This window comes from Elgaria multicarinata, chromosome 13 (genome assembly GCF_023053635.1).
Source record: "Elgaria multicarinata webbii isolate HBS135686 ecotype San Diego chromosome 13, rElgMul1.1.pri, whole genome shotgun sequence".
Classification (NCBI taxonomy): Eukaryota; Metazoa; Chordata; class Lepidosauria; order Squamata; family Anguidae; genus Elgaria; species Elgaria multicarinata.
The window spans coordinates 14,048,974-14,074,398 of record NC_086183.1 but is presented as its reverse complement, the minus strand read 5'-3'; the positions used below and the strand labels follow the sequence as shown (position 1 = coordinate 14,074,398).

General features: G+C 46.3%; 1 protein-coding gene across 1 annotated transcript in view; it reads left to right on the top strand.

Moving 5' to 3' along the window:
- The first annotated feature begins 843 nt into the window (after window positions 1-843).
- Window positions 844-25,425, top strand: part of ASAP3 (ArfGAP with SH3 domain, ankyrin repeat and PH domain 3) — a 104,473-nt gene continuing 79,891 nt past the window's right edge. The window contains exon 1 of the mRNA XM_063140235.1: window positions 844-1,064. Within this exon, the coding sequence (XP_062996305.1) occupies window positions 855-1,064 (210 nt within the window). The 5' untranslated portion in view covers window positions 844-854. The remainder of the gene's footprint in view (window positions 1,065-25,425) is intronic.

The window sequence follows — 25,425 nt, the reverse complement described above, 5'->3', positions numbered from 1 at the left end:
TGTTCGGTGTGGAAACTCCCAGGTAATTATGCATTCGATCGTGGTCTTTTTTCACGGAACAGATTTGTCCTGCAAAATCTTCCGGCGCTTTAAAAAAACACACACCACACACAGCCTCTGAAAGGAAGAGTAAAACCACCTCTACGTCCGATAAAAGAAAACAGCAACAACAAGAAATACTTTTAGGATCCTGAACCCATCGGAGAGTAAAATGATCCCTAGGAAAACGAGACTTACTTCTGAGTAAGCATGCTTAAACTGGTGTGGGGAAGGGGTGCTGCTTGCAAAGCTGTGCAAACTTATTTGGGGGTAAGGTGCTCCATTGAACTCAATGGGGCTTGCTCCTGAGTAAAACACGCACTGGATCGGGCAGCGCCGTCTTGCAGACCTCGCTTTAAGGCCGGATTCCACGGCGCCGGGGAGCAGAGAAGGGGTTTGGGTGCGCGTTGCCTTTAACAGGCACCGGGCCAAAAAAAATCCTCGCTCGTAGGCTCCGAGGCAGTGGCGGCGTAACCATATCCCCACGTGACTGCCATGAAAGTCTCTGTTCCAAGCAGCCAGCCGCGGAGGGAAGGAAAGAAACTTACAAGAGGTCGGGTGGGGGGGTGGAGAAAGAGAGGCGCCTCTAGTCAATTACGCACCGGAGAACAGCCAAGCCGCGGCGATGTGATACGAAATTGACCAGCAGAAAGGACAGGGGAAATCAACGGGAGTTTTGCTACGCGCTCTTCCTCGTCTTCACGCCAACTTTATTATTATTATTTTATATGTATTTTTGGTTCGGCGCAATGCGTGCGCGTGCTTTTAAAATTTAAACCGATGCCCTCTTTCCTTCGTCTCCTTCCCACTTTTGGATGACTTTCCTCCCCCATCCCGCCACCTCTTTTCTCTTGCTGCCGCATTTCGCCGATCGCCAACGGAACGACGTCTTCTCCAACATGCCCGAGCAGCTCAGCGTCTCGGAGTTCGTGGCCGTGACTTCGGAGGATCTCAGCTCGCCGACGGCTTCGAGCTTCACTTCCAAAATGCATAAGTGCCGCGGGGCGGTGGTGGCCCTGGAGGAGGTGAGTGGCGGGGCGAGTTTGGGGCTGGTGCCCGGGTGGTGGTGGTGGAGGACGGGAGGTTAAGAAGAGTAGAGGCAGAGAGAGAGAATCCGGCTTGTTTGAACTGGATCGAGACGAGGGAAGCATCAAGAATGCCTTACCTCCACTCCCCGTTTAGAAAACCTTTGCTGTTTTTTGCCTGTGAAAGTGGGCGCGGTTGTCTCTTTGTTTTGCATGGCGGACGGCACCGCACCTGATCGGCGTGTTTGCTCCTAAACGTTTTTATTCAGAGGTAAACCCCGCCTGTGGTCAGTAGGGCTTACTCGAGGGTAAGTGTGCTCAGGATCACAGTCTTCGCTAGTTCCGCGTTCCTAGCCCTTGGCCATCTTTCCCCGTAAATCAAGTTTGATAACTCCAGCCTCACCGGGTCTGCTCAGAAGTAAGGCCCGCTGTATCCAGCAAGAGTTAAGTTCCTAGAAAGAGTTCTCCTTTTTGTGACTTTGTGTGTCTATAATCGTGGTTTCATCTTTTCACGTTTTCTGTCGTATATTTAAAACAAAAACAAACAGACGAGGAAAGCGAGTGAGGTGGATTCTCAGGTTACATCTCAGGCCAACAGGGTCAATTCACACGTGATGCAGAACGAACCCGGGTTCGTGCGTTAGGCGTGCCCTGGAGGGAGAGCTGCAAGCCGCCAGGGCTCCGGGATGGGTGTACCTGCAGGATGATCGTATTAGTCGCGTCGAGGTCTGTAGTGTTCCCTTAGGCACGTGGGAATCCAAAAGGACACGTTATTCAGGAAGAGATGCATGCAGCAGGGGGCGGGGGTAGTGGTGCTTATTCCTAGCACCTGGGCAGTTCTTCCTAGCATCTTAACTTGATTTTTAGATGTATCCCTAGGGGAGGGTGGGGGACCCAGCATGTGAAGAGATGCAAAGTAGAATAGACTCGAAGACTATGTTAAATGTGTGGATGCATCTGATGTGTCTGCGTTTTTTCTCTCTTCCCCTTTATTCCCCCCCCCCCCATTTCTATACCGCCCAATAGCCGGAGCTCCTAAACGTTTTAGGAGACAAAAATTATCTTTATTTCCTTTTTAAAATAGAAGCTGGTGGGGTGTAATTTCCCCTCCCTTTGCTGCTGTTCCACCAACCTACCTGCTGGACAAATAGCAGCGGCAGTAGGGCTTTTATTGGAACCGGGTCTTTGGGGAGCTGGGCAAATACCTCTCCATGCTCTGTCCCACAGCCCTGAAGCTGCTTTTTTAAAAGATAAAACCCAGACCCATGTCTCACTAGGACTGCGGAGACCCAGTTTCAAATCTCTCAGCAGAGCCTACCGCACAGGGTTGTTGTGAGGATAAAATGGGGGGGGGGCAGGGCAGAAGAAACATGTATAGACCCGGGTCAGCTCCTGAGAGGAAAGGTAGGCTAGACATGTAGTAATAAATATATTAAATGCATTTGTTTGTTTTATCATATAGATTGGTTGTCGCTTATTTGTTTTGGCATCTTCTGCATCCATCTCTGTGGCATTTCCCCGCCTTCTCCCCCTAAAAGTAATTGAATACTGGATATCTAGTATGTTTGGGACTGTAATTGCAGTTTAATTGCAATTGCGTTCTTATTTCAAGCTTTTGGTCTTTAAGTTCTGTGCTTCGAGTTCCTATTTTTGAATAAGCTAGTGGCTGATGTTAGAACTGGCTCATTAATTACTGCTGATGCTGGAAAGAATTGCTGTTGTTGTGGCTCTTAGTGGCCCCTGGAGCAGGGATATCTTAGAGTTATGTGCATAGGATCTATTTATTTGTAAAAGTTGTTGGCTTGCACCCCATGGAATAAGGAGGAACGGTACAGTTTTGTCCTGTTCGCACAAAGCAATATAACCCAGCTCTGGATTAGGATTTAAAGCAGCCCTCCAGATGTTTGCAACTACAATTCCCATTCCCCCCAGCCAGCATGGCCCTTAGTTTAGGGGTTGGTGTAAAAAAGAAAAGAAAAGCAGACACACCCCACAGCATATTAGAAACAACAGCAACAACAATTAAGGCCATTTTTTCAAGTCATGCTTTTCTTTGTATTATAACACAAAAGGCAAACCTACTTTGGACAGAAGATCAAAATTGGTTGTCTTTTGTGCTGAGTAATGCATTTCAGATTAAACAGTAGATTTCTTAACCTAATTTGTTTAAAAATGCTTTCCTTTCTCCCCTGTCACCCCCAAATCCCCTAAGAGTTGCAGTTTTGCAGCATAGTGAGAATTGCCTATTGCACATCCTTAACCTACAACTGCAGAGATCTGTTTGCTTTCCAAGTGTTTTGCAGTCCTTTTGAGTGACTCTGGGAATCCTAAATATTAGAGCCAGTATGGTGTGGTGTTTAGCTTTGGCCAAAGAGAACAGGATTCAGCTCTCATTGCACCACTTAGCCATGAAGCTCTTGGGCCACTCCCCATATCTCAGCCTAATGCAGGTCTGTTGTTAAGATAAATTGCGGCAGAGTAAGGGAACCATATATGCAATCCTGAGCTCCTCTGAGCTCAGGATTTATAAAAAGCTAATAAATTGAATAGACACTCATAAATTACACCTATGTGCTACACAGGGACTTTGGTACAATACGTATCTAATGAGTTCTGTGAAAGTGGAAGGCTTGCAAGCTTGCAATATACTTGATCAAGGTTTTTCTCACCTGTAAACACCTGGCTGTATCTGAAGAGACTCTCTACCCACCCTCCACCCACTTTCAAGTTACATTTGTCATGTTGTCCTCTGCCATGTTTGCTGCTCCCTGCACCAGTTGCTGGGGAACATGGGTGGGAGGGTGCTGTTGCACCATGTCCTGCTTGTTCATCCCTGGCCAATGGCTGGTTGGCCACTGTGTGAACAGAGTGCTGGACTAGATGGATCCTTGGTCTGATGCAGCATGGCACTTATGTTCTTGTTAATCCTCTCCAGTCTTCTGGGACTTCCTTTAAAATGTCATCTTGTTTACCAGTATTTTAGCAGTCTCAAGGCATAATCCCGCCAAGACCCTGATCATAAAAGCTAGTGTGAAAACTCCCTGTATGTCAGGGAGAAAGAGATATGTATATTGACCGAGTTGTTGAATTACTATACATGTGAATCCTCAATGTTCTGAACTTATACAAGCTCAGGAGGGTTCTATTGTGGGTATTATGTGTGGATGTACCCTTCAAGAGCACGAATGGAAATTTAAAGTTACAGGATCTGCAGCTCACTTGGGTGGCATGCTGACAAGAGCTGATTCTTGAACAATTAAGGTTGCAGTCCCTGAGCACACTTATGAGGGAGTAAATTCCATGTCATTAAGTGAGCTGTATTCCTGAGAGTGAATGCTTTTCAAAATTGAAAAGCTAGTTTTGTTGTCACTTTACTATTTATTACTATTTCCAATAATAATAATAATAATAATAATAATAAATGCCTTTCAAGGCACAGTGCCCTCTCAAGGTGGCTTTTAATATTATAAAAAAAACACCCATGAACATATAAATTGCTATTAATCACACACACACAACACACACAAAGCAATAACAGTAGCTAATGGTTTTTACGCACCAAATGCAGACCGGCATGATTGTGTCTTCAGGGTTTTTGTTTGTGTGTGTGTTTTTATGCCTGCAATGATAAGGTTGTCCATATCTCCTTGGGAGGGGATTCCACTAAGAAAGCCCTGTCCCCAGTACTCTTGCTGATGGGATGGAGAGTAGATGCTTAACATAATTCTGGAGAAAAGTTTATACAAGTGTAGGTGGTCCATCAAATAATGGTCCATCAATTAACTTTTAGGGCATGGCTTCCCAGGGGCTGGGGCTGGCCCTCTCGGAGTCACAACCCAGTCCTTTGGGGTTCTCCAGAAGGCCATGCCCCTTCAATGGCTCCATCCTCCATCCCAAACACAAGATTATTCTGTGGTTTCCTGCCTTTCGTACAGTTTCCTCCTCATTCTAAACAGTTGAAAACACTCTACTAAACCTCAGCTATTGGCACCCACTTCTAGAATATGGCCCACAGAGCTTGGAATTTGGCCTGTAGGACAAAAGAGTGTCTACACCTGCTGATTTAGGTCTTTCAACGCCCTAAAACTGCACTTTAAATTTGACCCAGTTTACAGTATGATTGTAAACTACTCCACAGGTAAAAAAAATTTTTGGGGGGGAGGGAAGTCTCACCCCATAGAAAACAATGCTGCTGGGTTGTACCCTTGATGGGCACAGACTCCTTCAAGGACAGATTCAGTGCCCATTGGGCTCCAGACTTATTCCACAACCTCCTTCCTTGTTCTCTTCGTTGTGCTGAACACCTGGTGATCAAAGGGCAGGCGGATGTTCTCCTGGCTCTTTTGTATACTTATGCCACTCATTAGCTTGTCAGGTGTAATTGGGTTTGCTATTGCTTCACTTTTTTTTTTTTTTTACGTGGTGTGGAAGAAAGTGTCAAACGTTTAGATAATGCTTTTTTTCTTCTTCCTTGTTTTCTTGGCCCTTAAGGCCTTCATAGCAGCCTGTAATGAGCAGAAAAATGAGAACTCCCCTGGGGGAGACCTCGTCAGCTACGCCATCCAGATTTCAGAGTATCAGAAGCGGAGATGAAATGTGCCACAACTAGATGACAACTTTGCTTTTTTAAAAATGTTAAGAGAGCTGCAAAAAAAAATTGGAAAGAAAAAAAATGTTCTCCGGGAAATGCTTCTACTTTGTGTTTTGCTTGACCAAAATAATAATAATAATACACATGTATATATACCAGCTTGAACTTTTTCTACATCCCTACTTAAGAAATTAGAACATAAGGGCTGGGCAAAGCTAGTAATAGGCCCGGGCCAGATGGGAAATGTAGGCCCCGTTTCAAACTGCTCATTAAGCATTTTTTTAATCAGTTCTAAATACATATGAACTAGAACAATTTATAAAAAAGGTTAATGGCAAGCACTGTATATAAGACATCACTTCTTCACATTCAGAAATGCTTTACGTGCTTTTCTTGGGGCAAATTCATCAACAACAACAGAAAAAAGGCTTGAGATGGGGGGGAGAAGACACCTTATTTATTTATTTATTTATTTATTTATTTAAGCATTTTTATCCCGCCCTTCAGCCAAAAAAGGCTCTCACGGCGGCTTACAAAAGTATTTCTTGACAGTCCCTGCCCACAGGCTTACAATCTAAAAGACATGACATAAAAGGAAAGGGGATTGGGAGGGAGGAGGAGGAGGGGGAAAAGGAAAGCAAATTCAGGCACTATAATCTTAGTTGCAAAGTTCAGCAGTTACAGTTGACAGCAGGAGGAAGGGGGCTCTGAGCTGGACCCAGGCACGATGGAGAGGTGCCTGGCTGCTGCTTCCTCCCTCACTGGTGGCCTCTTCAGAGACAGTAGGTAGCAGGAGGGAGGGGGCTCTCAGCTGGAGCTGGACCCAGGCACGGTGGAGAGGTGCCTGGCTGCGGCTTCCTCCCTCACTGGTGGCCTCTCAAAATGGAGTCCGTACTGCTCAGTCACAGGAGAGCTACTTCGTAACAAATCTTTACCAAAGCGTCCCCCTTTGCTTCTACCAGGGGGACTCGGAGTAGGCCCCCTCAAAACCGTAGGCCCATGTCAACTGGCCCCACTGCCCTCCCCTCTGCCCAGCCCTGCATAAGAACATAAGTGCCATGCTGGATCAGACCAAGGCTCCATCTAGTCCCGCACTCTGTTCACGTGGTGCCCAACCAGCCATCGGCCAGGGATGAGCAAGCAGGACGTGGTGCAACAGCACCCTCCCACCCGTGTTCCCCAGCAACTGGTGCACACAGGCTTACTGCCTCAAATACTGGAGATGCTGTTGGATTTTGAGTTTCTGTGTTGGATCCAGGATCTGCCTTCCATGAACAGATTGAATCCAATCATGAAAGTTTTCACCTCTTGATTTTTAGGGTCTCCCCCTCACTTCACTGACCGCAATGTGGCTCTGATATCAGTGGGGTGTTGAATCCACTCCAGGTTTCAGTCAGAGTCAGTCATAACTCTAAAGCAGCTGTCCAAGGTGCTCCACACCTGACTGAAACCCAGAGCAGATTCACAGCCCCACTGGCATTGGAGCCACCAGCCTCCACTGACTGCAACTCCCCATAACCCACTGTAGAACATTGGGGCAGTGGGGGCTGAAGTGGGGAGGAGGGAGCATGTAAATCCGCTTCAGCTGCATATTTCTAAATCTGGATCCAACCTACTAATTTTTATTTAGTATCTCACTTTCTAAAGCGTTCAGCTGATCACAAGCTGAATATGAGCTCTACAATTCAGCTTGTAGATCGTAAGCTGAATATGAGCCAACAGTGCGATATGGCTGCAAGAAAGGCAAATGCTATTTTGGGCTGCATTAATAGAAGTATAGCTTCAAATCACGTGAGGTACTGGTTCCTCTCTATTCGGCCCTGGTTAGGCCTCATCTAGAGTATCGCGTCCAGTTCTGGGCTCCACAATTCAAGAAGGACGCAGAAAAGCTGGAGCGTGTTTAGAGGAGGGCAACCAGGATGATCAGGGGTCTGGAAACAAAGCCCTATGAAGAGAGACTAAAAGAACTGGGCATGTTTAGCCTGGAGAAGAGAAGATTGAGGGGAGACATGACAGCACTCTTCAAATACTTAAAAGGTTGTCACACAGAGGAGGGCCAGGATCTCTTCTTGATCCTCCCAGAGTGCAGGACACGGAATAACGGGCTCAAGTTAAAGGAAGCCAGATTCCAGCTGGACATCAGGAAAAACTTCCTGACTGTTAGAGCAGTACGACAATGGAATCAGTTACCTAGGGAGGTTGTGGGCTCTCCCACACTAGAGGCCTTCAAGAGGCAGCTGGACAACCATCTGTCAGGGATGCTTTAGGGTGGATTCCTGCATTGAGCAGGGGGTTGGACTCGATGGCCTTGTAGGCCTGTTCCAACTCTGCTATCCCATGATTCTATTATTCTATGAGTTTTTCATCTTCTTAGTGCTTCAACGTCTCTTACTGGGTTGTGTGGCTGGATATATATATATATATATATATATATATATATATATATATATATAGTTTGTCTTTAACTTGGATGTTATTAATAGTTGTATTTTGTGGTACTGAGTTCTTTTTCGGTTGGGCCAGTTGGGGAGATAAGTTGCCTTTAAGGGCTGATGATATGGGGAGAGAGAGAGAGAGAGATCACCAGCAAGCCAATCCTTTGCCAATTGTTTAAACTTCCTTTCATTCATTTATCAAGTCTCTACATATGAAGCTGGCATATACTGAGTTGGACTATTGGTCCATCACCTATTAGTTGGATCCTTGGTTCTTTTATTGGTCCATCTATGGCTAATCAGGCCATCTATTGTCTGGCAGCAGTACTCCAGGTTCCCAAGCAGAAGTCTTTCTTAGCATCTGCTCCGTGATCGTTCTAACGATTTCAAATGATGCAGTCCATCTCACCACAGGTGGAAGATGCTGTCCAGGTGAGGTGTGTGCCTGCCTGTTCAGTCGGCTGTCCAGGTGTTCACTGAAGATGGGCAACTTCAAAGCCCCTGATCTGCTCTCTGTTCTTGTGGTTCCTTATCTTTAAATGGCACTTATTTATTTATTTATTTATTTAGAATATTTTTATCCCGCACCTCATCCCAAAAGGCTCCCGGAGAGGCCTACAATTATCAGTAAAGAAGACAGTCCCTGCCCTCAGGCTTACATTCTAAAAAAGACATGGCACACAAGGAAAAGAGGATGGGGAGGGAAGAGGGAGAAAAGAAAAAAGAAATTAATGAGGCTGTTCAGGCTGGTGGGAAGGCCCTGCTCCGCCCTCTCATCTCCCAATGGAGGGGCAGACCAACAGCTCCTTCTTCCCCACAGGGTCAAGATACTGGTTCCCTCTGGGGGGGTTGGGTTCCAACTGAAGCAGGCTCTGATGGTCTGTGCCTGGACTGTGCCTTTGTAAATTAGGATACATGGCTAACCCGAGCAGGTAGGCACAGGAATGCACACGCACACACATCATGTAGGCACAGCTTTATGGGGAAGGTGTATTTTACACCTTTATGGGGAAGGTGTATTTTATTTCTGTTGTGAACTACCGTAGTCCCCCTCCCCACCCCCAATTGAGCATCTAGAAAAAAAATGCGCACATGTAAATGCTATGCCAAACTGTGTTCCCTTTCCTTTTCGTTTTGGTGGTGCATCATTGGCTACCCTACCCTTAACTGAACAAACCTGAACCATGTCAGGTTGTTCGTTCCTGCAATTCTTGAGCTCTTTTGCAATTCCTCCTTAATTTTTTTTACAAATCATGTTGTAAAAAACAAAACGAGAACCAGTACGGCAAGCCAACCCCAACAACGCGTTTATACAGCACTGCTGTGTTTTTATTTCAGACATCCTTTATCTCAACTCTTCCCTCAAAGGACTTGGAGATGTGTGTGGTTTACCCCTCCTTTTTATCTTCACGACAACCTTGCGAAGTAGATTAGGCCGAGAGGTGGTGGATGGCTCAAGGTCACTGGATGAGCTTCGTGGCTGAGTGGACATTTGAGCTCGTGTCTCCCCAAACTTTCGCCATGGCTTTGTCATGTGATCGGGATGCCACTAGGCTAAATGTCCACAAACTTTCCTAGCTACCAGACTGAAGTTGGTTATGTTAACCTATATGTAGCATCACATGTGCAGTACAGTGTGAGGCTGCTGTGCCACCGCTGATCGTTTCTGCCCTGCGTTGGCTAATGCAACCAAAGTGTCAGTCAGAGAGCTTCATCCCGCATACCTGTTTCCCTTGAATTATCCCCTACAGTGCTAAGCTGTCGGCGTTGATGTTGCTACCGGGCGGTGAGATCCTTTGCATACCAGGAAATGGATTTAAGGGGGGAAATGTAAAACAAAACATAAAAAATCAACGAATGGCCCAATCTGATTCGAATTTGGTATGCTTAAAGCTCTCCTTAGTATCTATTACTGTGCCAATTTTGATGTCTTTATCTTTAAAGCTTACGCAGATGTAAGCATTTGTTTACTTTTTCTTCAAATCCTGCTCCTGTGCCCCAGTGGCCGCTCGGATGATACGCTTGAAAACTAGTATCAAAATACGGAAAGTCTTTTGCTTTTATAGCACAATTAAAGCAGGATGCATGGGAGTACTTCCCAATAAAAGCAGATTATAAACTGGAAAACTTTGGAGTCCTTTGCATGCAATTCGCAGTGATTGCACAGTATAACACTGGTGTGATAAAGCTCTAATGGAACTCCTTGCAGTGGCATTGCATGGAATGAGCACTCTGCTCCAAGTGGCTGTAGAGTAGCGATGCAGAACTTCAGGGCTGGGGGCTGAATCCACCCTTCTGGGGGTCCCAATCCAGCCTCTGAGGTTCCCCAGAAGGCCATGTCTTCTTTTCCCTGGCCCCACCCTTTTCAAACAACCACCAATCATTAGGTGGTTTCCCCACTTTTCTGCAGTTCCTTCCCCCATTCTAAGAGGCCGAAGTGCCTTTCTTAGCTGTAAGAGCTTTGAGTTAAAATGTCCTGGTATCTCTGTCATTTTGGCCACATCTCTTTTTCCTTTAGCCCCACCCAGCCCTATAATGCCCCCAGAATGTCTCCAAAATGGATTTCTGTCCTCCAGCTGAAAAAGGTTCTGCACCCCTGCTGAATATATAAGATACCCCAGCCTCGCCCAACCTGTATGCTCCAACACATCGGGGGGGGGGGGGTCACCAGATTGAGGAAGGCTGGTGCATATACCATCTGGCCCTTTATTATTTATTCATTGCATTTATACCCCATCTTTTTTTTCCCCTCCAGGGAACCCAAGGCAGCATACATAATCCTCCTCCTCTCCATTTTATCCTCACAACAACAACCCTGTGAGGTAGGCTGGGCTGAGAGTCTGTGACTGGCCCAAAGTCACCCAGTGGGCTTCCATGGCCGAGTGGGGACTAGAACCTGGATCTCCCGACTCCCAGTCCAACACTTTAGCCACTACGCCACTCTGGCCCTTGCTGTTGTGTTGCAGCTTTTCCTTAAGCGGATGTGGCTGATGTTTTAATATGTTTGCCAACGTTCTCCGGGCACAGTTTGGAGTGGAAGTGAAGCAATGAGGCCATGCTGGGCAGGCAGATTTCAATGTGTCGGAAGTTCAATTGCCCAGAGGAAGTTGTGGGCCAAAAAACCCTGCATGATGCACAGCGCGGTCCCCAGCTCTGCAAGGAAGTTGTGTGTCATCAGCAAAGCATACATAGAGCCTCCATCTTGCATGGTGTTTGGTACACATTTGATATGGCTCATCAGCATCTCAGCTGTATACTATGCTGTATAACTGTCTGACCTCACGACAGCCTTTTGGAGTAGGCCACTTTGGCCTTTATTTTAGAGAGGAAAAACAGGCTTAAGGGATCGTAGCTGCCCTATGGTTTCATGGCTAGAGTTTTGCTCCCAGGCCATTGTGTTGACCTACTTCTTAGATCACCGCTGGAATTCTCTCTTGGCCTAATGACCTTGTGCAGTTTCCAGGTCAGGGATTGAGAACAAAGGGCTCCACCTTCTCTTGGCTTCACAGTGCTGCTGTGTGGTTGATATTTGTTTCTAGGAACCCGTTTATGGCCACTTACAAATTGCCAAAAAGGAGGTAATGCAACACTAAAAGAAGGGGGCACCAATTTGCACATGCTAATTTATAGGTACAGAGGCAGTTTGAACAGAAGCACAGTACTTCTCACCATAGTGTGGGAAGTTGTGCTCTGTACCTGCTCTCTCAATTTGTGGTCCAGGATGGGCAATTTCAAGTCTCCCTTCTTAGGGCTCTTTATCTTTAAACCAGAATTGAACAGGGCAGCCCTCCAAACAGAGGACCCCTGTGAATAAAAGATGGATCTTTGAAAGCCCTTCAAATAAAGAATTGTCCTCTGTTAAAGGGGACACGTGCCCAATCCTGCTGGCACCCTATCTATGAAATCCATTTGATCTAGAAATCTACATGATTAGAGAATTTCTTCTCTGCTGTTGTGATCTTTGATGTTTCTAAATGTCCAGTGGGTCTGATTTGTAGTAAAAGGTTTCTTTCTGCCTTGCTCTTCTTTTGATAGAAACCAGAGCGACTTAGAGCATCACATAACAGTGATAAAATGAAACTGCAGAAGATGATGATGATAAAAACTGCATTTCGAATTCCTTATAATAAAATTAATGTATCGGCAAAACCTCAGAGGGGAACACATTCCTTTATACCCATTTTACAGATGGGGAAAATGGAGGCACAGTAAGCAGCTTCAAGTCCATGCCTGAAGTTGGAATCACAAGCCCAGACCTAAGTTAAATCCTGAGTTGATTTGTGTCCTGGGCAAGGTGCTGTCTTGGATTTTTGTTGTCTAAAATACATGGGCCCTGAGGCTGTTTGCTGATATTCCAAGACTGAAGAGCATTTATGTCATTTATTGCTTGTTCTTCTGCTCCCAGCTGCAGCATCGGATGACTTTGTGTCCTCCTGGGGCAGTGAGGTTTTACTGGCTATCCCCTGAGTCACCTCCAAACACCCTTGCTTTTTTCTTTAGGCCCGCTACCTCCACCCTTGTTTTCCCAGTGAAGTCGAATGCTAAGACTTTTATTTAGATCCAGTTCCTCTATAAAGACAGAACTTAAAGGACTCTCCACCAGCACCGCTCCTTCCACAACAAAGAGATCCTCAGAAACTGTTCTGACAGGCTCCTGCCAGATGTACTTTTGCTTTTCTGTTTTTGGTTAAGATTTATGGCTAAAGGAACAGAATATGTGAAGGAACAGATTATAACACGGCTTCCTAAAATGGAGGGATTCTCATCTGCATGTGCGGAGAGCCTGCTGTTAAATGTAGTGTATATGTTTACTGCTCAGGGGGTTCCATTTGGTTGGCTGGATGGAAAGCAGGAAAGGAGATAAACAGCAACATATGTCGGGCCTAGGAATGGGAGGGGGGGGGAAAGCAATTCACATTTTAAGGTGAACTCTACCTAATTGTGCACTTTTGAACCAATAAGTGAACTTAGTTACTTACCTGAAATTCGCACATATCCCAGTATTAGGGCAATGCAGTTCTCCAATCACAAAATGCGTACCACAATGTGTACAGTAGGGAAAAGTACACACAAAAGAGCATATACTAGTGAAAATAATCCAAAATGCATCATATTAGGAATTGTACCTGCAAATAAAATAAATGTGTTGATCAGGCAAAATTTGCATGCCACAACACATGTATTAGGAGAAGTGCACACGGAAAATCTGTGCGAATTTTCATGCTGACTTTACATTTTGGGACAAACCAAATGGAAGTCTGGAAACATCCATCTATCATCATCATCATCATTGTTACCTGCCTCTCCCTCTGGATCGAGGTGGGATGCAACACAAATGCAAACACCATAAAATACATATAACTAATTAAAACATTTAAAACTAATACATTATTAAAAGCAGCAAATTATTAAGAAGGCATTAATCATTAGCCATTATTAGTAGGGCTAAATCCATTTAGGGCTTTGGAAAGTAATGATGGATCTAAAGGCTGTAGAACAGTGGTTCTCAACCTTCCTAATGCCGCGACCCTTTAATACAGTTCCTCATGTTGTGGTGACCCCCAATTATAAAATTATTTTCGTTCTTCTCTACACGATCCATTGTCATGGGATGGTTTGCTAATAATGAAAATAATACATAACGATAGCTTTAATAATACAAAAGATGATACATGACATAGTTCAGTCAATACAGTTTCCTAAGGCCATCGGAAATATGTGTTTTCCGATGGTCTTAGGCGACCCCTGTGAAAGGGTCATTCGACCCCCAAAGGGGTCCCGACCCACAGGTTGAGAACTGCTGCTGTAGAAACAAAGCCAATGCAAACCCTGCACCACAGTCCTAGTGATTTCCCTCAGGAGCTGAGACGCTATCAGCAGGGCTGGGTGGGGTCGGGTGGGGGGCCAGTGGGGCCAGTTGGCATGGGCCTATGATTTTGAGGGGGGCTACTCTGAGTCCCCCTGGGCAAAGTTGCTTGATTTTTCTCTTGTTGTTGATGAATTTGCCCAAAGAAAAGCACGTAAAGCATTTCTGAATGTGAAAAAGTGATGTCTTATATACATCTTGAATAAAAGTGCTTGCCATGACCTTTTTAATAAATCGTTCTTGTTCATATGTATTTAGAACTGGTTAAAAATACTTAATGAGCAGTTTGAAATGGGGCCTACATTTCCTATCTGGCCCGGGCCTATTACCAGCTTTGCCCGGCCCTGGCTATCAGTGCAGCAGCTGCCAAGCAATCTCTAAAAGGGTTGTATCCCATAGAACAGAGTAAGCAGAAAGCAAATTGGGGTCTACTACTGGATGATTTGTAGTACACCAGCAAGATGTTCCCAACTCTCCCAATTTGTTTCAATTGCCACAATGGAAAGGAACTCCCCATCCCCGTTTTTAAATTGTGCTGTTGGAATTCAGGTCTCTGCTTCTATTTTGCTGAAAGAGAGGAACTGAACCACCACCCCAGTAAGAGACAAATTTGCGCACACTGATTTAGATGCACATTTAGAAGTAGTTATCGTTTAAATAGGCATACAATGCATCTCGCCATCGTTGCATTGCTGCCAAGTTTTATTTTGGGTTTTACTTTTATTCTGTGGTTTTCAAAACTTTGAATTTAGTATTGTGTTTTATGCTGCATTTTGTGGTTTTCGTTGTTGTGAACCACCCAGAGAGCTTCGGCTATTGGGCGGTATAGAGATGTAATGAATGAATAAGTAAATAATAATGGGGAAATCTGTGGCCAGATAGCTTGAGTGCCTGCCCAATCTGCCCTCCAGGGCAACTTTGAGGTCTCTGCTCCCCCTTCTTAGGATTCTTTAGCTTTAAACCAGACTTGGACTGGGCAGTCCTATAGTACAGAGGATGTCCTTGCTGACTGCCCCATTGTGTAGAGATCAGAAGGTGTGTGTGCACGCTGATGTGCACTGATTCCCCAACCCCCTTCTAAATGTTTGATCCTCACCCTGTTCGGAATGTCTGAATACAGCTACAGAGCAGTGGAGGCTGGTGGCTCCAATGTCAGTGGAGCGGTGAATCTGCTCCAGGTTTCATTCAAAACTCTAAAGGCTGCCCAAGGTAGAATCCATGATCTGTACTTAGATGTAGATTTGTATGTGCAGGTCATGGCAATGGATGCTCATGGGGTGGGGGGGTGGGGCAGTTGGTCATTGGCTCCACCCCCTCAGGCCCAATTCTGGATTTAGCTCCGCCCCCCACAAGTCACTCGTTTGCTCTTGGCTCTCGTGGCCTTAATAACAAGCAAAGTATGACTTGCATGCCTTAATTCAACTCATGCTTGCCATAGGGTATGGAATACTTTGCCTGTGAGGTTGCAAGCTGACTTCGGATGTCCTGCATAGGGGCGAAATCAATGGATGGAGGGGGGGATTAGGATCACAGCAGCAGTGTGTTGCTGTCGTCCACCACCAACCACCCATGTGTCAGATCTACTCTGTATGGGCAATCTAGCACCCTGTTTGTGTAGGGGACATCTGTGCACCTCTGACTTTGCAGTTGTGTGGTCTCAGTGCCCACAGAATATGATCAATGTGTGGAGATCAGAATGTGTTCTGCGCTGATGCCCCAACTCCAATTCCCTTCAAATGTGTAATCTTGCCCCTGTTCGGAATGTCTGAATAGAAGTACAGAGCAGTGGAGGCTGGTGGCTCTGATGTCAGTGGAGCAGTAAATCTGTTCCAGGTTTCAGTCAGATCTCTAAAAGAGCTATCCAAGGTGCTTCCGCACCTTGGATAGCTCATTTAGAGTTTTGACTGGTTCTGGCTGAAACCTGTAGCAGATTTATCACCCCAGTGACATTAGAGCCACAAGCCTTCACTGCTACAGGGGTACACTTTACTGTTGTCCTGTTCAAGTATGATAAGCGGCTTTTCATAAACTCTGAGGCAGCACAGCAACCTGGCATTCTTGGCAGAATGGCGTGTTTGGCAAAAACCCAAGATCATGAGCTTGGCATAATTTAAGGCTGACTGCCAGAGACAAAAAGATGGTTGATCCTGCCAAAGTTCACCACCCACCCCGACCCAGTTCAGTTCCCTGTTTCTCCTGCACTCCATTCCTTCCACCTGGTTTGTCTCTTTTGCTGAGGGGGAAGGATACTTGAGAGAGCACCTTCTCCCCTATCAACCTGCCCGGTCACTGAGGTCATCCGAGGGCAGGCTCCTGGGGGTTCCACATAGACCCCTCCTCCGATTGAAGTCTACCAGGGGAAGAGCCTTCAGTGTGGTGGCCCCCCTCCTATGGAATTCCCTGCTTCCAGAGGTCAGGCAGGCACCAACTTTGTATTCCTTTTGGCGTCTCCTGAAAACATGTTCCAGGAAGCCTCCCCTTAACAACCAGTGGTGGTTTATTTTGCACTTTGTTTCTTTCAAAATGTACTTTTAATGTGTTTTTATTCTATTTTATTTTGTCCACCGCTCCAAAATTCTGAATGGGGAGCGGTATATAAATATTGTAAAGAAAGAAAGAAAGAAGTGGAGAACTGCTGCAAATATTATAAGCTGATTCAGTAACAGTTTGAAATGTGGAACAACTGAAATTTATGTAAAACTGCCGTTCTTGTGGCACAGTGGATCCTAGAAGGGCTGTTGCCCTCGGTTTCAAATCTCTGCTGGTGTTCCCTAGAATGGCTTCCCTACATACAACCAGTCACAAAGCATTTTGATTCCTACTATTCTTATAAGAAAGGAAAGGAAAGGAACCTCTCGTGCAAGCACTGAGTCATTGCTGACTCTTGGAGGGACGCCAGCTTTCGCTGACGTTTTCTTGGCAGGCCTTATAGCGGGGTGGTTTGCCGTTGCCTTCCCAGCTGTTATTACCTTTCCCCCAGCTAGCTGGGTACTCATTTTACCAACCTCGGGAGGATGGAAGGCTGAGTCGACCCGAGCCGGCTGCCTGAAACCAGCTTCCGCTGGGATCGAACTCAGGCCGTGGGGAGAGTTTCAGCTGCAGAAACTGCTGCTTTACCGCTCTGCGCCACATGAGGCTCTATATTCTTATAAGAACAGGCCCGCAGACTTTGTAGAACAGGGGAAGGCAGCTTGGTGCCCTCCAGATGTTTTGGGTGAGAACTCCCATAATCTCTGTGCATTGTCAATCCTGCTAGGACATGGGAGTTGTAATTCCAAACATCTGGAGGGCACTAGGTTGCCTAGCCCATGTAGGACAAGAGTCAAGATGGCCTATGATGACACTCTGGCTGTGTTCATCAGAATGGTTTCCCTACCTGCATCCACTCCCAGAGCCTTTGGTTCCTATTTAGGGAGATAGGAATGCCTCTAAAACATTGGTGGTCATGGTCATTGCATGCAGTTTTTTGAGGCCCTTTGGGCAAGATGCCTTGAACATGACTTCTCACTCAGTGAGTTTGCCTTCTCTTTACCATCGTCACCCACTGTTCATGCTCCTCATCCTCTTTCACATCATTGCTACTACTTGCGTGCTTGGCAGAAGGAAAACCAATAAGCATGTTGTTAGTGGTATCTTCTGCTCCTCCTTCTCACAACCACCATTGTTTGGGGCAGAGTGAGAAGCAGGTGAGCAAGCAGGTTGCAATGGGGAAGAGGAGGATCAAGTCCAGGGAGCTGTTGTTGGTGCCCCCCCCCCCTAAGGTGTGGGGTCTCAGCTGGGGCCCATCCATTTCTGCCCTTCATGCCAGCCATGGTGGATCTAATTGGGAGTTGTGAAATACTTTAAAATGTACTCGATACACACGTGTTTCTTTACACGTCTCCCTAGCTCATTCTACTGGGCCCATAAAGTGTTGAATCTGTGGGTAAGTTATACATAGTTAAGAGTCTCCCAGACTTTAAAAACCCACTGTTATTTCATTGCTTTGGAGTCTTCTAGTTATGTGCTAGACAGGACTCTGCTACTATACATAAATATAATTAGGAGTGTGCATGGACCCCACCCCCCCAATCAGCTTCGTGGCCCAATCTGGAAAATCCGGATCGGGCTGGAACCTCTTCGCGCCACTCCGCCCGTCTCCCGCTTCGCCACCATTGCTACATGGACAGCGGCAGCAGCACAAGGCAAGCCAACACCCCCCCCGTCCCCTTACCTGCATCTGTCATGGGCTTCAATTGAGGCCCAGGTTGAAGCCGGAAGAGGCCTCGGACTTCACTTCCGCCTTCAACCGGGACCTCAATTGAAGCCCACAACAGAGGCAGGTAAGTGTCCCTCCTCCCTGCTCCCTTACCTGGCGCCGCCGCCGCATGGATGGCAGCGCCGGCAGCACCAGATGAGTCCCCCTCTCCCCCACTTACCTGCAGGTGAAGCTCTGGATCGAGGTTATCCTCTTCGCCTCGATCTGCATCCCCCCTGACTCTCTTCGCCTCCGCCTTTCCCGGAGGCGAATTAGGCCGCCTCGCTCCTGCTTCTCTGAACCAAAGAGAAGTGGAGCACATCCCTAAATATAATTGCCTAAGAAGGTCTTTATGCAGGAATCCCGGTTCATTAGGTTCAAAAGGCTGATGAAACCCGGCTGTGGGATTACCACCGTTCTAACCTGTGGAGAGATTCCTGATAGTCATGAGCAACCTTGCTCCAAAGCCCTTGTACTGTTGAACACTCCCACCAGAAATGAAAGTATGAACCAATCTGACCACACTTCCTTTTACAACGTTGGCTATAGTTTGGCTATGTTAGGTGAATCAGCCTTGCCAGGGTAAGGTTATTCTTGACTCCCAGGCATTTGATGGCATATAATGGGGCATTTCTATCAGTTGTTTCTATCAGTTTCTTACTGTAAATGTTTTAGCTGTTTAATTTGTTTTTAATTTTGTATATTAGGAATGTTTTATTATGTTTTTATTACGTTGTATTACGATGTGTATTTTTTTGTGAACAGCTCAGATTGTTCACAAAACAGCTATTGGATGGTATAGAAATGATATCATTGTTAATAATAATGATGATGATGATGAAAACAATAAACTTAATCCATTTATTATTGTTACTATTTGTGCACAGACAAGAGTCCTGTTTGAGCAGCACATGGTTGGATCTGAATGCATCGTGAGAGGACAAGGAATCACATCATTCAGCCTGGCCCTGAATATCTGTGTATTTCATGGAAGGTCTGAACCAGTCATGTCCACCTTCCCCCTGACCTGGATGCCGTTCATATGGGTTGGACTACAACTCCCATCACCCCAGACAGCATGGGCAGGAGCAGGGCTGGTTGGTGATGATGGGGGTTGTAGTCCAACCACCTGGGGAGGTCACCTGAATGGGGAAGGCTGGCATAATTTTTGCCAGTGCAGTCAGCAACCCTGCAAAACACACGATTCTCCACTCATGCCTACGATTGTGTGCATAGAATGATTCTGTTTGGTTCTTCTCCTGAATCGGCTGAGCTCAGGGCAGGACCAACAGGCATGATCCCATCCCCTTCTCAAGCATTTATAACTGCTGATAGGTCACATGGGCAAGAACAAGGCTAGTGTGTGTTTCTTTTTTTGTGGAGAGATCTGGATTCGAATTCCTGTTTGGCTGTAAATTTGGCTAAGTAGCCTCACACCCAGGGCTAACACAAGATATTTTGCTGCTTGAGGCAAAGGGCAAGATGGAAAAGCTGATTGGACTGGTAGTTTAATCTTACTTCAACACTGGCAATGGGACAACTTCCCCTGCCACACCTGAAAGCAGCAGGCAACCTTAAGGGGCTCAGGTTAGGCTGTGTGGCTCACAACTCTCTCCTCCAAGACCTTGCTGATGCCTCCCAGCATTTGCTGCCTGAGGCAACTGCCTCACTCTGCCTTAAAGTAGGGCTGGCCCTACTCAAACCAGCATGGTTTTGCATTGTTTCCGGGAATGGTGGGATGCCATGTGGTTTATTCTGGCCTGTGCATTAGCCTGTGATTAACTGCTAGGTTTCGGGACCGTATTGGCAATCTCAAATGCATTGGAGCTGGCTGCAATGATTGGGGAAGTGGGGGAACATGTGGCATTGGCTCAAAAGCACTCTGTCCTTTCTTACTTCTCATATGGAAGAGCTGAGCATTGAAAAGTGACAAGGATGGTGTGTAGAGAAATGGAGGGAGCTGCCTTAGGCTGAGCCAGACCATTGGTTCATCTTGCTTGATAACACACACTGACCGGCAGGGTCTTTCCAGGGTTCCAGGTAGGATTCTTTCCTAGCCCTACGTAGGGATGCTGGGGATCTTACCTGCGACCTTCTTAAATGCAAAGCATAATGAAAGTTGGCAGCTCTGATGGCAGTGGGGCAGTGAATCTGCTCTGGCTTTCAGTCAGAACCAGTTGGAACTCTAATGGAGCCATCCGAGGTGCAGCGCATCAGAGCCACCAGCCTGCAGTGCAAAGCCTATGCTCTACCACTGAGCTATGGACACTCCCTGCGCATGATTCTTGAAACGCAACTGGCTTGGAAAAGGGGTAGTGCGTGGCTGTGGCATGCCTTGTAAACCCAGGTTGACCTTGTGTCCATAGGGAGATCCTTTGCCCTCTTTGGCAGGGCAGCTGCAGAGATCACCACCACCACCCCGCCGAAATGTGTGCCAGTCTCTGTCTTGCACTCTGAGGACCTCTTTCTCTTTTTAAATTGCTCTCCTCCTAATTTTAGATTTCGTTGCTGTCCTTCTTGCAGTGGGATTGCTTGCCAGTTGGCTGCATTTGCACCGTACCAGCTGGTTCCTACTTCATTGAGCCCCGGAAGGTGGAGAATGGCTCTCATTGACTTACTGATGCCCAGCATGTAATAGAGAAGGAGATTTCCAAAGGAGCCCTCATCTTGACAGCCGGCACGGATTCGATGTGGCTCGCAGGGTGCATTTGGAAGGAATTCAGGGCTAGCTTTGGTGTGCCAAGTGTAACTGAGATCCTTGCACAAAGGGGCTCTGCGTGGACTAACACAGCCACAAATGGGGGCTCTGTGAAGACTCCACCAGCTGCAGGGGCAGAGCTGTCCCCTCTTTCTATTGGGGTGCTGTCTTTCTGGAGGAAAACTAACTTCCCCCTTTTATTTTACATCTCGGCACCTCTGGCTGAGCTGATTGTCCCAGAGGAGGGGTGCGTGCCAGCGATGCTGAACTGCAGCTGGATGTATCTGATGGGGTTTGCACAGCTGCCTGGTTTCACTTCTGCTTCGCCCGGTCCTGAGGCGGAGGAGATCTAAAATGAAATATAAGCCTGTGTCTGAAAGGTTGAGGAATACAGTCCTTAAATGCCTCTTCGCATGCTGGTGAGACTCCTTTTGAGCCAAGGCTTGCCCTAACTTTAGGCAAAGGGAAGTAGTCACCTCAGGCAGTAGATGCTGGGAGGGGGCAGCAAGGTGCTAGAAGAGATTGCTGTGCATCCCACCACCGCCTCGAATCAGCCTGAGGCATTTTGGAACCAATCTGCTTTGCCTTGGGGTGCCTCGAGCCGTTCTGGTACTGCTTCATGTTCAGGCGTTTGGCCCAAGGTGGTGCATAACCCTAGTTAATACTACTAATTAATATCTTTAGGAAATATTAATAATGATATAAATAAAATGTTTTGAACAATTGATGATGATGGATTGTTGGACATTATTATTATTATTATTATTATTATTATTATTATTATTATTATTATTATACTGCCCCATAGCTGAAGCTCTCTAGAAGGTTTACAAAGATTAAAAACAGTGAACATTAAAAACAAATATACAACATTTAAAACCATAAAAAGCATAAAAACAGCTATTCTGGGATCAGTTAAGGAAAAAGAAAAAAAACTAAGCTTATGCTGTTAGATGCCTGGGAGAAGAGAAAAGTCTTGACCTGGTGCTGAAAAAGTAACAATGTTGGTGCCAGGCGAGCCTCGTCGGGGAGATCGTTCCATAATTGGGGGGCCACCGCTGAAAAGGCCCTCTCTCTTGTTGCCATTTACATTTCCCCTACTCTTTAAACATAGATTGTGTGGCTTTTGAAACTTTACAGGAGAAGTTACTGCTGAGGGAGTGAATACAACAGGCAGGTTTCAGCATGGGAGTGCTGAAACAGGGGAGTGCGCCTGACTTGAGAATAAGGGTGATACAAGTGCCTCTCTAGCCGCCCCCCCCCCCCCCGCATCTGTGCAACGTTGGGGAAGGTTTGCAAGCTATTCAGGATTTCTGGAAGTGGAAAGGTGACAGAGGGTATGACACTCCCAAGGCTGGCCACAAAACAAGTGGCGTTGCCTCCGCCTCCTCTCTTCCTCATTCCCATTGCAAGCCCTTGATTTCATGCTGCCGAATTCAGTCACCCACAAACCCTCTGCCTTCCATCTTGCATCTGATTGGAGAGGCGTCCACGTAGTTCCTCCTGCAAGTCTTCCGACAGGTTCAGGCCTGGCGAGGCCTGCGCTTGTGCTGATTCAGAAGGCTTGCCTCCTTGCCCAGGCGAACGAACCCTTGGCAAGCAAGGTTAATGCTGCTTGCAGGGAGAAATCGGAGGGCTGCCTTGGGCAGCGCAGGGACAAAGGGAAGCATCTCTGTGACCTTCGCATGCCCAAAGTCCCAGGTCCGAGTTTGGGTATCTCCAGTTAGAAAAGGATCAGTGATGCGACTAAGGCTGGACCTTGGGGCCAGAGCCTAGCAGTCTAGCTCCCCCGCCTGCCCCGAATTGTCCACCCAGAGGCGAACACATGATGAGGACAGTAGGGCAGCAGAAGCAAACTCCCCTATATGTTTGTAGTCAGGATGATTTAAGTGAGTTTAAAATGGGAAACTGCACATGCTCAGTTTTCCTTTTTAAAAGAAATCTTGGAAGACTGTCTTTTGTGTATGGGGCTAATATAGGAATGTAGAAGCAGTTGTAAATCATGCAATGGTGGATGGGGGCAAAGAGGAATGTTAGTTATGTGGCTCACAACTGAAGTCACACAACATGGCTATCTGAAGGAGCAGGGGGAGGTCCATGGGACCATTAAGTCCAGGGTTTAAAATAACCTAGCTGCATCACTGCTGGTCACAGGTGAGGAGGAAAGACCTGATGCAGAAAAGAACAACTAAAATGATGAAGGGGCTGTCGCAACTCCCCTGTGAGGGAAGGTTACAACAACGGATTGTTTAGCTTGGAGAAAAAGCAAGTAAGTGGGGGGCCGGACACATAAGAGAGGTGTACCTGGTGCGGAGAAAGTGGATAGGGAGACATTTTTCTCTGACGCTTATAATACTAGTCTCTCATCCCTTGAAGGTGATTGGTGGGAGATTCAGGACAGATAAAAGGAAGGACGTCTTCACGCAGCGCATAGTTAAACTCTGGAATTTGCGACCACAAGACATAGTGATGGCCACCCATTTGGATGGCTTCGTGGACAAATTCATGGAGAAGAAGGCTATCAATGGCTACTAATCCTGGTGGTTATATGTTACCTCCAGTATCAGAGGCAGTATCCTTATGTAAACCAGGAGGTTTCCATAGGCAGGAGGGTGCTGTTGCACTCATGACCTGCTTCTGGGTTCTCTGTGGGCAGCTGGTTGGCCACTGTGTGACCAGAATGCTGGACTAGATAGACCCTTGGTCTGGTCCAGTAGGGCTCTTCTTATGGTCTCCATCTGAGAACCTCCTGGAAAGTCACCATCAGAATAGATGATGCTAGGCTTAGAGGGCAAAGAGACTCACCTCCTAGAAGGCTGCTTCTTTAAGTAGGATGCCCACTTATGAATCACCAAAAAAGAAGACAGTGGTTTGCATAAAACCAATGTCTGTTAATTAATATGTGTAGCTGGAAATTTAGAATGAATTAGAATTTAAATAGAAATAAAGTACATTTCTCCATAGTAAGGGGGACAAGGGGACAGGAGCAGGCAGAAGAAACATCATGGCCTGCTCCTGTTGGACTCTTCCCCCACCCCCACAGGGCAAACTGTCATCTTGGCCCTGTGGGGAAGAAGAAAGAACAAGGGGACAGGAGCAGCCAGAAGAAACATCGGGGCCTGCTCCTGTTGGACTCCCCTCCTTCGGGAGCAGGACAATCCCATCAGCCCTTTTCCCAGTCCACTTAATTTCTCTCTCTCTTTACCTCTTCCCTCCTGAACTCCTTTTCCTTGTGTGTCATGTCTTTATTAGACTGTAAACCTGAGGGCAGGGACTGTCTTTTTTGCTAAGTGTAAGCCGCTCTGAGAGCCTTTCTTGGCTGAGGAGCGGGCTATAAATAGGATAAATAAATAAATAAATGTGACCAGGTGTCCTTTGTACCTGCCTGCTCAGTCTGCAGTTCAGGTGCTAATTCTTGAACAGATAACAGTTCTTGCAGTTTTTTAAAATCTTTTGAACCAGATTTGGTCTGGACAACACCTCAAATAGAAGACTGCTCATTGTAAAAAATGGCACAGGGTCACCCTTTTGCCACCTGTTGCCAGTGCTCTGATACCAGCCAGTTTTAACAAAACCAGGTCTAGTAATTTTCTAAGCACTGGAGCAACGGTGGCTGTCATACACAGTCAGGGTGCTCTCTCTCCCCCCCCCCCCCCCCGGTAATCTGAGCACTACTGAAACTCTTCTTCTCAAGCCCCCTTCTCCCAGCCAAGGTCAACCCCCCCCCCAACATTTTCTATGATTTCATCCCATTGTTATACATGCTATCCCTTGTTTGACCCTAAATAATGACTCTCCCCTTCTTGGTGATTACACCCTTGGAGTATTTTCCAGCACTGTTGTTATGGCTGATGCTTAGCCAAGCTATAGTTAACTCTTTGCTAATCTGTCTTTTTCTGCAGCCTTTCTAATCACTTGTTCAGCAACGAGAGTTGGGTGTACGAAACTCGTTCGGTTTGCACTTCAATGTGGATTTACCGAATTCGCAATTCCCAAATCTAAACACAAACAGTAATGCAGTTTGCTGCCGGTATCTGTAGTTTTCTGATGCAATTAACAACAACAATAACAACAAAATGTGTACAAAAGATGTACTCATTGAACTAAATGGATTCCCCCCCCCAAAAAATATTTAGTTCAAACATGTGCATGAGAAATCAAATATTTGCAAAACTGCACAAACGTGTGTTGTTCAGTGGCGGTGGTGGAATGGGATGTCTTCATTTGCAAAAGTGCACACAAATGGGTACATTTGGGGGGGGAAATGCATACAAGAAGGTGAATTTCTTTAAAACCCTGGGTACACAAATGCAAACAACTTTTTTTGTGTAGACTAAAATTGTGTGTGTGGCATGTGTGTGTTTTCAATCCAATGCAGAATCAGGACAGAAATAGCTTCACATTGGAAAAAAAATGAGAATCTGGGTGAAATCGAACTTGAAGGATTCACTTGTCCTTCTTGGCAATGTACTTGGCAAACTGCCATCTTGGCCCTGTGGGGAAGAAGAAGGACCGAGGGGACAGGAGCAGGCAG